Source organism: Mauremys mutica, chromosome 11 (genome assembly GCF_020497125.1).
Source record: "Mauremys mutica isolate MM-2020 ecotype Southern chromosome 11, ASM2049712v1, whole genome shotgun sequence".
NCBI classification, from domain to species: domain Eukaryota; kingdom Metazoa; phylum Chordata; order Testudines; family Geoemydidae; genus Mauremys; species Mauremys mutica.
In genome coordinates this window covers 79,457,909-79,469,928 of record NC_059082.1, presented here as the reverse complement: position 1 = coordinate 79,469,928, position 12,020 = coordinate 79,457,909, and the positions used below count along the sequence as shown (strand labels likewise).

The following is a 12,020-nucleotide window of genomic DNA, read 5'->3' as shown; positions in this document are numbered from 1 at the left end:
CTGTTGAGAAGGGCAAAATCGAACAAACAGGTGAAATCCTCCCTAAAGCCGGTGTGGGGCTGCCATCACCTCTTAATGCAGACATGCGGCCCACGGGAGACTACAAGCCCCAGCATGCACTGCTCCATTCTGAACCAGGCAGATGGAGAGCGGGAGAAGAGGGATGAGATGAAACTGGGTGAAGGAAAATTCAGAAAAAGCGTCACTGTCAGTGAGGCCTATTAGAGGGTGGGACAGTCGTCCACAGGGAGCATCTCTTGAGTCCTTCGGAAATGGATGGAACAAAGGTCTGGTGACTGTCCATGGGGGGAGATGCCAAGACACACTTAGATGTTGTATAAATGGAGAGAGAGATGAGGGGGGCAGAGGACTCCACAGGGATGTTCCACAAACATGAAAAGCAAAGCAGCAGTGTCCTGCTGGCAGATCAGATACTGAAAATACACCGGTCCCCTGTGGGGCAATGAAGTGAGCAGGGTCTCAGAGCAGAGACTCTCTTCACTGCCGTCTACCTCCCCAAGATGTCCCTCTAGCCACAGCACCCATCTGTCCAACCAGCCATCTCAAATCCGTGGGCCTTACCGTCACTTTGAACGTGATGGCCTTCTGCAGCCCCTCTGGGGAGATCTGGAGCAGCTCGGCTACCGCACGGATCTCTCTCGCACTCACCACCGACGCAACCTCCTGGCAGTCTGTCTGTGAAGCGCAAAGACAGCCCGTTGGCAGGCAACTTCCCAGGGGCCAGCACAGTTGGTACCCAGGGACAACCTAAGGGACCTCGTACTGAAGGCCTTGTCCATCTCTCTTTATGACAGGGCCGCCCAGAGGGGGGAGCAAAGGGGGCAATTTGCCCCGGGCCCCGCAGGGGCCCCCAAGAGAACAGTGGAGGCTCCCGCCTCCGTCCCTCTCCTGGAGCCTCAGCGCATCAAGCGCCGAGTCTCCGCCGGGGCCCCTGAGCCCCGCCCCGCTCCGAGCCGCGTGGTGAGGGGGCAGGGCTGGGAGCTCCGGGCTGAGCTCAGCTGCCTCCGCTCGGCGTGGAGCTCCCAGCCCCGCCCCCTCCCCACGCGGCTCTGAGCGGGACGGAGCTCAGGCCCCGCCGGCCACACGCTGCGGCTGTTCCGGCGAGGCACTGAGACTCCGGGTGCGGAGGGAGCCGGGGGTAAGAGGCTGGGGCCGGGGCGGGGGGGAAGTGGGACCCGCCGCCGAAGCGCAGCCCGGTCTTCGGTGGCGGGGGCCCCTTCCGTTCCGGGACCCGCCGCCGAAGTGCCCCGAAGACCCGCGGCGGCCCCCCCACCCTCCGCCGAATTACCGCCGAAGACCGGGCTGCACTTCAGCGGCGGGTCCCGCTTAGGCGGCAATTCGGCGGCGGGGGGCCCCCGCCGCGGGTCTTGGGGCACTTCGGCGGCGGGTCCCGGAACAGAAGGGCCCCCCCGCCGCCAAAGACCCCGGGCCCCCGGAATCCTCTGGGCGGCCCTGCTTTATGACTATAGGCCCTGATCCTGAGCTGGAGTACATCAGTGTAGCCCCATCGACCTGGTGTTCATAGAAGCACTGACTTCACTTGGGCTACACTGATTTACACTAGCAGAGGATCTGGCCCATTGTTGACATTATTGTTTGGCGCTAGAGGAAGAATCAGAACGTCCCTGCCGTGGGAAAGGCTGATATTCTGATGTTGTTTTTTGACCCAGATGGACCCTTAAATGTCCAAATCTCAATTTGTTTTGCAGAACGGCAAGTTCAGAAAAGTGTTGATTTGGAAACATCAAAACATTTTGTGTCTGCTGATTCGACGTGGAACTGCGTCTGCCAAAGCTGTTGTGGGGCTTCCTGGGTGTTGTAGTTCAGGTGTCCCATGGTGCCAGGATCCTCTGTGGGCCAGGGATTTTTTTTGGATGCAGATTCCACAAAATGGAGAGAAGCTAAAATCTTGGGTTCAATTTTGTTTTGAGAGCTTCCTCCCTGCACAGGGGCTTAGGGTCTGATCCAGATTCCATGGAAGCTAAACTGGAATCTTTGCATTGGCTCCAACAGACATTGGATCAAAGCCTTAGTTGGCAGCATGCATCTAAAGTCCTTGCTATCAGTATCTCTTTGCACCCTGGGTCCCCTTCCCGTCTTCCCCCGGGAGACAATTACCTCATATTTTTCAAAGTAGACGTTCCCCAGGTGGAGGATGGAAGACAGAATTCGGAAGATGCTGTTTTGGTCTTCGGTGCTGAAGTTCAGGATCTCCATGGCGCTGAGCAACCTCCGGAAATCCTCAGCATCACTCTTGCCAGGAATCTCGCAGTTACCCCCCTGCGAAGGTCCCAATCAAAGCATATCTGTGGAACATGCAACCTGAGGCCCAGGAATTACTCACGATAGGGAAGGCAAATTTACTGGAACTGGGGATTTACCGATCTGGGGAGTGAAGCAACCGGAATGTCACAAGGACATGGCTGCTATCACAGCTCCAGAAATAAATGGAATTGCAGGTTGTCAGCTGTTTGAGGCGGGGCTGTGTCTGCCTGTGTGTTTGTACAAGGCCTTGGACAATGGGTCCCGGATTCTGATTGGGGTTTTCGGGTGCCACACCAGTAGACATAATAAATCAAGTGGGCCTGATTGCTGAGCTCACGTGCGGACGTGGGCGCCATACCTGGTTCAGGTAATAGTAAGTTTCTGCATCTTGAAGGCAGAATTGCTGCTTCTGCTGAGCAGGAAGGCCAGCCAGCATCTCATAGAATATGTGATAGTTCCTTTCGTTTTTGGCCTATGGAACAAGAGGGACCAGACTAAGGAAGCGTCGTGACATGGGGATGGCAGTGGGGGGTGGCACAATAAATGCTGGGACTCACCTGAAACACGATCCTTGATTTCTCAAGAAGGTACTGTGAGGTTATGGCACCACAGATCAAGCCTCTGGGAGAGACAAAGGTTAGCGCCTGGGGGCTGGGAATCTTAGCAAGGCATCTCGTCAGACACAAGCGAGCCAAGGAACTTGGAAGGACCGAGGATCTATCCACACCCAGCCCTCTGCACCTGCAGGACACTGGCTGTGTGGGAGGTGCCCAACCGATGCCAACCAATGGCTCCTGCTCATCACTCCAGAGGGACATGAATGTCCCCCAAGGTCCCAGCCTGTCTGCTCAGTAGGAAACATCCTACTCCAGTACTGTTCAGCTCCACAGCTGGCACTGCCAGCCCAGCGTCTCATCTCATCTCTCCCCTGAAGTACCTCTGGGTCCAAGGACTAGCCATTGCCCATTGTTTTCCCTTGAATCCGAGCTGAATCTGCCTCAGAGCTCAGCACTGTGGGTATCCTGCTACCCAGGTGCCCGTGCTGCAACTCCCAGCACAGCTGAGTGAGCGGAGAGCCACCGGTATGGCATCTGCCTGCTGCTGCCTCTGGTAAACAAAGGGCCAACCATGTGCAGCCATCAAAAACAATGGATTGGCTGTTGCAGCCTGGCAGACTATGTCAAATAGGCAGCAATTAAACCTCCTGCACTAAAAGCCAATGCGGAAGAGAACCTCCTCCTTGTTCCCAGTGGAGAGAGATGGATTCTAGTCTATTCTGCAAAGGTTCTTATGCTGCCCTCATCACCACAGTATCTGAGTGCCTTCCACCTGTGCATTAAGCAACGTTTGGATGGATGGGCAGACAGAAAACCACGATAGCTGCCCAATTCCCAGGCTAAGCGAGAGGACCAAGGAGAAGGGTGGAGGATTTGAGTTGCTGAGTGTGGCGTATTGAGGACTGTGTTGGAATTGCAAGCCATCACTTTAAGAGTGGGAAGGGGGGTAAAAGGGGGAAAGTGGTTCCTGGTCCTGCTTGCATGCTGGAGGGCTCTGTTGTGAAGTGGCTGGGAGCAGCAGGCAATCTGCAGGCAGCCAGCCTAAGAGCAAGGTGGGGTGACTTGTGCGTCTTTGTTTTAGGGAACAGCCTGCTTTGTCACTCTCTGGTTTTGGTTACCGAGTGTCATTCTGAATTCTAAGAAATAAAGTCATGTTGCATTGCAACCTTCCAGCAAGAGCAGTTACATTTTTGTCTAGCTTCTCGGTGTGTGCCATGAACTGAGGAAGCCACTGCCTTCTGCTGGGGAGCTGGTGCTCCCATGTCCTATATCCCAGCCCCAATGGAAGCCCTCCCCCGCCCCATTCATGTATCTGAATGAGAGACTGAGATGTATCCAGAGACTGGAGGAATGGCAGCCCCGCTACAAGGCCATGTCAGTTGGGACTGGGGGAGCTCAAAAGGAGGAATATTTTTAGGGCCTTATATTTGAAGCAAAGGCCTGAGTTGTGCATGTGGTTACCACGACTGCGGATGCAGCTCTAGCAGTTGGGTGTGCATGCAGCCAGTTATGCATCTATTAGGCAGTGCTCACAGTCACACAACTGGCAGTGCAAATTAGGTGTGCAATGGCACACACATGGTTTTTTTAAAAGCAGGCCCTTAAAATCAAACCACCCCTCCCCACACGCAAGAGGGACAAGGATACAATCTGTCTGGGGAGACACCTTTCCACAAAGTGTTGCCTGCGGCTGGGTTGGCTGACCGCCCAGCCCGAGGAGCTGAACTGGTTCCTGTGCTTTGAATGGAACCATTAAATCACAGCCACGGAGCACAAGGATCTAACGTCTCCCAGGGGTTCTGGTGGCCCCTCCAGTCAGCAGCCCAGAGGCAGGATCGTGGGGCAGAATTCCCTCGGGCTGGGGCTCAGTTTCAGACACACAGAGTGGGGTGTTAGAGGGACACTCATACGCTCATCATTACTTACTCCTCCAGAAAGATTTCCACAAATTTCCCAAACCTGCTGGAGTTGTCGTTCCTCACTGTTTTGGCATTTCCGAAGGATTCCAGCAGGGGGGTCGCTTCGAGGATCTGCCCCAGCCAGACAAAAAAAACCCACTAAGCACTGGTCAGGGTGAGACAGTCCAGCCAGGGATGCCAAGACGCTGCAGTGATGGGCACAGTGCAGAAACAAAAGACTGGCTAGACACATCAGATTAACCCTCAGGGCTGCCCTGGTGCCTCCACCTCCAGCTTGCTCCTCTTGGGGACGGGAAGTAAAAGCCTTCCCCATCCTTTGCATAAGAAAATAAGAAGGGCCACAATGCTCCAGTTAGCCCAGTATCCTGTCTTCCAACAGTGGCCAGTGCCGGGTGCTTCAGAGGGAATGAACAGAACTGGACAATGGTTGAGTGATCCATCCCCTGTCGCCCCGTCCCAGGTTCTGGCAATCAGAAGTTTAGGGACACTCAGAGCATGGGGTTGTGTCTCTGACCATCTTGGCTAGTAGCCATTGATGGAACCATCCTCCATGAGTTTATCTAATTCTTTTTTGAACCCATTTATACTTTTGGCCTTCACAGCATCCCCCGGCAACGAGTACCACAGTTGACAAATGTGCATCGTGTGCAGTACTTCCTTTTGTTTGTTTAAACCAGATGCCTATTCATTTCATTGTGTGATCGTCCGGTTCTTGTGTTACGGGAAGGGGTTAATAACACTTCCTTTTTCCCTTTCTCCACACCAGTCATGATTTTATAGACCTCTATCATATCCCCACTTAGTCCTCTCTTTTCCAAGCTGAAAAGTCCCAGCCTTACTAATCTCTCCTCATACGGAAGCCGTTCCATACCCCTAATAATTTTTGTTGCCCTTCCCTGAACCTTTTCCAAGTCCAATATATCTTTTTTGAGATGGGGCGACCACATCTGCACACAGTATTCAAGATGTGGGCGTACCATGGATTTATATAGAGGCAATATGATATTTTCTGTTTTATTATCTATCCCTTTCTTAATGATTCCTAACATTCTGTTCACTTTTTTGACTGCCGCTGCAGATTGAGTGGATGTTTTCAGAGAACTATGCACAATCACTCCAAGATCTCTTTCTTGAGTAGTAACAGCTAATTTAGACCCCATGATATTATACGTATAGTTGGGATTATGTTTTCCAATGTGCATTACTTTGCATTTATCAACATTGAATTCATCGGCCATTTTGTTGCCCAGTCACCAGTTTTGTGAGATCCTTTTGTAGCTCTTTGCAGTCTGCTTGGGATTTAACAATCTTGAGTAGTTTTGTATCTGCAAATTTTGCCACCTCACTGTTTACTCCCTTTTCCCAGATCATTTATGAATATGTTGAATAGGACTGGGCCCAGTACAGACCCCTGGGGGACACTATTATTTACCTCTCTCCACCCTGAAAACTGACCATTTATTCCTACCCTTTGTTTCCTATCTTTTAACCAGTTACCAATCTATGAGAGGACCTTCCCTCTCATCCCATGACTGCTTACTTTGCCTAAGAGCCTTTGGTGAGGGATCTTGTCAAAGAACATAAGAACAGCCATACTGAGTCAGACCAAAGGTCCATCCAGCCCAGTATCCTGTCTACCAACAGTGGCCAATGCCAGGTGCCCCAGAGGGAGTGAACCTAACAGGCAATGATCAAGTGATCTCTCTCCTGCCATCCATCTCCATCCTCTGACAAACAGAGACTAGGGACACCATTCCTTACCCATCCTGGCTAATAGCCATTTATGGACTTAACCTCCATGAATTTATCTAGTTCTCTTTTAAACCCTGTTATAGTCGTAGCCTTCACAACCTCCTCAGGCAAGGAGTTCCATAGGTTGACTGTGCGCTGTGTGAAGAAGAACTTCCTTTTATTTGTTTTAAACCTGCTGCCCATTAATTTCGTTTGGTGGCCTCTAGTTCTTATATTATGGGAACAAGTAAATAACTTTTCCTTATTCACTTTCTCCACATCACTCATGATTTTATATACCTCTATCATATCCCCCCTTAGTCTCCTCTTTTCCAAGCTGAAAAGTCCTAGCCTCTTTAATCTCTCCTCATATGGGACCCATTCCAAACCCCTAATCATTTTAGTTGCCTTTTTCTGAACTTTTTCTAATTCCAGTATATCTTTTTTTAAATGAGGAGACCACATCTGTATGCAGTATTCAAGATGTGGGCGTACCATGGATTTCTATAAGGGCAATAAGATATTCTCCGTCTTATTCTCTATCCCTTTTTTAATGATTCCTAACATCCTGTTTGCTTTTCTGACTGCTTTCTGAAAATCTAAGTACACTATATCTACTGGATCCCTCTTGTCCACAAGCTTGTTGACCCCCTCAAAGAATTCTAGTAGATTGGTGAGGCATGATTTCCCTTTACAAAAACCATGTTGACTTTTCCCCAACAAATCTTTTTGCTGTTTGTACAGCACCAGGCACAATGGGGTCCTGGTCCTTGACTGGGGCTCTTAGATGCCATGGTAATAATTTTAAATTAATAAGTACATTTTTTAAAGAAAGATGTTGTCTTGGGCATTGGCACCTCTGGCCCATTGGTGGACCCAGCACTGCTCGGAAGTGTTTTTCACCATCAGTATTGTGACCAACATAGCCATCCCAGGCGTTCAGGGCCTGAAAACTGGCGAACACAGCAAAACCTCCATTCTCCCCCAGACACAGCCTCAGGAAAATGGTGCTTCCAAGTTAAACATTTGGCTGAGTAATGAAGAGAGACCAGGGTTTTGCTTCCTTTAGTTCCTTTTCTATTTAAGGAGTGGAATACAGTGACCTGTCCACAAATGCAACAGTCATTGTCTACTCTGCAACAGCTCCCGCACAAGCCCGGGGGCGAGGGTCGGTTTTAATGCGAGAAGGGTTTTCTAGCCTGTCTGCTGAGTGCCTGGGGACCTGTAACTCCCCCCTTGATGATGGCTGAAGGAGGGCAGGAGGAGAGGAGGAGAGGAGAAAGGAAAGATAGTCACTGCAAAGCCATGCACACACACAGGGCTCAAGGCTGCAGGCAAAAAAAACCCCAATGACTCCTAGGGGAGTTCTGAGCTGCAGGATTTAGCCTCAGCAGAGATAACACAGCAGGCCACTTCAGCATCACTCTGTGAGGTAAGTGGAAATTTTACATCCCACACACACACCCCGTACCTCTATCTATGGTAGTGCAGCAGGGAACAACAACAGGTCAGGATCATCAACCCACCGGCAGTGAGAAGAGGATAATAAGCCACACTCTATTGCAAAGAACTGTACGTTTACCCAGGAATCACCTGGGGAATGGGAACTACCTCCCTAGAATGGGACCAACATCTGCCCATCCTGCTGCTGCAGAGGGGCTTTATGAGGCTTCCTAGAATGCAGACCCTTCTCTGGCTTTCACACGGGGTCCGTCTGATGTTCTCTTTGCCAGGCAGAACGAGGAAGGCCCCTGCTGTGGCAGGAGGGGCACAACTTGGTGTCCCCAGAGACCCCTGAGTTTAGCAACGGAGAGCAAGGGAAGGAGGGATTTGGAGGGAGCCGAGAGACCCCAAGTGGGTCCCAAGGAAAAATCCCTGCCTGCAAATGGCTCCAGGGAATAAGGCGCTGAAAGCCATCATGGGAAAAGGCTCCAAACAGCCTTCAGTTTTAACTGCCTCATGCTGCATGTGCCAGGTACCTCTGGAGGGAATGCTTGCACCTGCTGGGTTGCAAAATGTGCTGATTTTGTCCATGAGGACACATCTGCCAAGCTGCCGGCCAGGTTGGGACATCTGAGGGGGAAGGCACCTGCCGTGCTGCGGAGCAGGCCAGTACATCCTGGTCCAATGCACCTGCCAGGCGGCCGCTCACCTCCGGTACCTCCCACCAAGCTGCCAGCTCTCAGGGCACATTGGTGGCTTATGGCAGCACAGCAGCTGCAGCCGGCCAGGAGCCAGCGGCACCATAGCACGTGGCGTCTGGAAAGGACACTGTACCTGCTGCATCACATTGCGTTTCTGATTGACTGCTGTGAGGTAACGCAGGACCAGCTTGGTGGCTTCCGTTTTGCCAGAACCACTTTCGCCACTAGAAAGAGAAGACGCGAACATAAGGAAGGTCGCTGAGCGTGCAGTCAATCACCTGGAGCCAACCAAAGGTTACCGAACCGAGTGGCAGCTACACATGCTATGAGTACTGTGCTCGGCCCTGCTCCCATTGAAATCAACGGCCAAATTCCTACTGGCTTCAGCAGGGGCTGGACCAAGCCTGGCGGTTTTACCATTATATTGATTTGGTTAAAGATGCCAGCTAGAGATCGATGCGCTCAATCGACATCCCTTTGGGATTTGCCATGACGATGATGATAAAGATGCCAGCTTCGCAGCCCTGCAGAAGGACGTCTCAGATCTACCTGCAGGCCAGGTATGGCATGGGCGGTGGCTGGGCAAGCTGCCATGAGCGAGCTCAAGCCGGAGCTAGAGAGGCCAGCTCTTGGAACGAAAGGGAAGCTCCCTTTCCCCAGCCAGGCCGCAAGCTCTCACCTGATGATAATACACTGGTTGTGTTTGGCATCCATCATTTTGGTATAGGCGACGTTTGCAATAGCAAAAAGGTGCCTGCAAAAGAGCCAGACACACAGAGCGTTAGGGGAAAAACAGTCCCTGCAGAGGAGGGGTCCCCACCAGCCCAACACCTTGGCTGGGAGCAGGACAAGGCTTCTGATGCTCTGAGCTGAGCCAGCTCCTTCGCCTTAGGTCACCCACCGGCACAAAGGAAGTCGGAAGACACCCAGCAGGATCAAACCCCAGGCTTGCTACCCCTGGGCAGGAAAGATCTGGGCTGGGATCTCCACTCGAGAGAGAGGACAGCTGCTTCATCATCAGACCGACCGTTTGGGCCTGAGTGCCCTCTGCAGCACCTCCCCTAAGCTGCTCAGCACTGCCCAGGATCCTGCAAACCTTTACTGCCCCAAGTGGCTGTGGATTGCAGTGGGGCTACTGGGGTGAGAGAGGATTACTCCCTGGAGTAAAGCTCAGCAGGCTCGGGTCCCCGGCCATGACAATCTGAGCTCAAGGAGAGCGCAAGGAGCCTGAGCAGCCGGGCTGTGCAGCTGGGACACCAGCCGGAAGGGGACTGTAACATGCCAGGAGGAGATAGACAGCACACTGCGCTCTGGGTGGGGGACGTACTTACGGGGGATTCTCTCCCAGGGCCCTTCCTTCATACTGCAGCACCTGCTCCGTCCCGTAGATGTTGTACATTTTGTAGGGGTTCACGGACACTAAGATGCTGCCTATGTAGGTCTGCAGCAGCAAGAGACACACAGAGGAAGAGCTGCTTATGTTTTTACGCTCAGCCACCGCTCCGCAGAAGATGAGCGGCAGGCATCTAAGCTGAGTGACAGTAATGCCTAATGCCATTTACCAAAGGATCTCAAAGCACTTTACAAAAGTGGGGGAAGGTCCATCTCTGGGAAACAGTGGCACACATTGGTTAAGTCACTTGCTCAAAAAAATCACACAGCGAGATGGGGGTGAAGCAGACTAGAACCCAGGCGTCCTGACACGCTGTGCCGTGAGTGACCCACCCACCAGACACACACTCTGCACATCAGTGTCAGACAGGACCCTCCCCCTGGTAATGCCAAGGAGACCCTGAGGCCTGTAATAAACTCTGAGTGTGACTTCAGCTGCCAGGAACTTACATAGATTAACTCGCGGTCAAACCTCGTCTTGATGTTCTGCAGCACTGCGCCCTCCTGGAGGTCCCTGGAACACACAGCACAAAAAGGGATCAAGGCCACGGCCCTAGTGCACAGCACCTTCAGAAAGAGGATGAGGCTGATGGCCAACAAATCCGCTCCTGTCCTCTCCACCCAGCCAGCTCAGTGCCACCAACGTGCACCCCTCCCAGTCCCAGGCACAGGCAGTCAAAGCTCCGAAAAGCGAAGCTGGAGTCAGACTAAGGGAATCCACTGCCGAGGCTGGTGAGATCTTAAAGTCGGGGGAGGGCATCTGCGGGAGCTGTTCACAGCAGTGGGCACGGTCCATGCTAGGGCCTGGGGAGCACATTGTGCTAGTCACTCTACAGAACCAAGGAGAGACAACGGCCCTGCCTCAAACAGTTAAGACGGAGGGTCGAAGGTGACACTGAGACTCACCCAAGGTCACACAGCAGGTCAGTGGCAGAGCTGGGCCTGTACCCTAGATTCCTGATTCCCAGGCCAGTGCCCTGGCCCCTAGCCCATAGTGGTGCTCTGCTGAGTGACGCCAGCCAGCCCATGGTGATTAGCATTCCTTTTAGATCAGCCAGAGCATGCTGGCCAGTCACTTACTGCAGCTGGGTCATGTCCTCCACGCCATCTTCCTTCGGCTCCTCTCGGGCGCTCCTGGACGGCAGGTTGTGGATGGAGTGCATCTACACTCAGGGAGTAAGACATGCAGATCAGGCAGTTATTGCAGGGTGCAGCCGGGCAGCGTTACTCAGAGAACTTCTCTGGCCAGCTCGGGGGCCTCACGAGAGTTGGGGTCGGACCCCAAGCCAAGCTATTGCTCCCAAACTGGTCCAACTGGCATGTCCGTCTGCCGGGGCTGGGGACAAGATCCCCACTGCTCTATAGTGTCTGGACTGGCTCAACCTTCTCCCATCAGCAAGAGGAAACCCTAGGGAGCAATGAGGCTTGTGCAGGTGGAGCTGGAGGTTACAGAAGGGACTTTGCAAAGGGGGAGGTCTGACCCCAACCCTTTGCTGCCAAGTCCCTTCATCGCAGCAGGCCATCAGGTGGCATCACCCGGTACAGCCACCGATAAGGCCAGGGACTGTCTGGGGGTTGAGACACCAGGCCCTGGGGCAGTTCCTCTCTCCTCATCCCTTTCTGGGCATGGGTGTGTGACGGCTGCCATCTTGGCCAGCATGACTGGGATTAAAGTAGGGACCTCCAGAGCTAAAAGCATGAGCTGCTACAGCTTGAGCTAAAGAGCCCTTGTAGCTAGGGCCTGTCACAGGGCCAGATCTCTGCAAATTGGGACGTGCATAACACACTAACCGGTGGGTTCCAGTTGTAGCTATGGAGGCACAAAAATCAACTGCCTGATGGAGGTGGCTTTCCAATAAAGGAGAACAGAACTGGCCCTGTTCAGGGGTACAGGGGTATGGAGCGACCCCTTTGGGCAGGAGCTTCAGCAGAGAGATGTCTTGAGATCAGACCATGCCACTCGCCTCTGCATCACACCCCGGGCTCCCCCT

The 12,020-nt window shown here is 52.8% G+C and overlaps 1 protein-coding gene across 4 annotated transcripts in view; it reads right to left on the bottom strand.

The window, feature by feature from the left end:
• Positions 1–11,215, bottom strand: part of MYO15A (myosin XVA) — a 76,149-nt gene extending 64,934 nt beyond the window's left edge. For 2 of the 4 annotated variants that reach the window (XM_044980712.1, XM_044980714.1), the window contains exons 1-2: positions 2,140–2,287; positions 583–696 (exon numbers count right to left, since the gene is read on the bottom strand). In XM_044980712.1, the coding sequence (XP_044836647.1) occupies positions 583–696; positions 2,140–2,238 (213 nt within the window). In that variant the 5' untranslated portion in view covers positions 2,239–2,287. Of the gene's footprint in view, positions 1–582; positions 748–2,139; positions 2,302–2,644; positions 2,759–2,843; positions 2,908–4,769; positions 4,874–7,964; positions 7,971–8,770; positions 8,862–9,316; positions 9,392–9,968; positions 10,079–10,479; positions 10,544–11,109 lie in introns of those variants that run through there. The other 2 variants (XM_044980716.1, XM_044980713.1) reach the window with 2 other exon arrangements.
• Between the last annotated feature and the right edge of the window lie 805 nt (positions 11,216–12,020).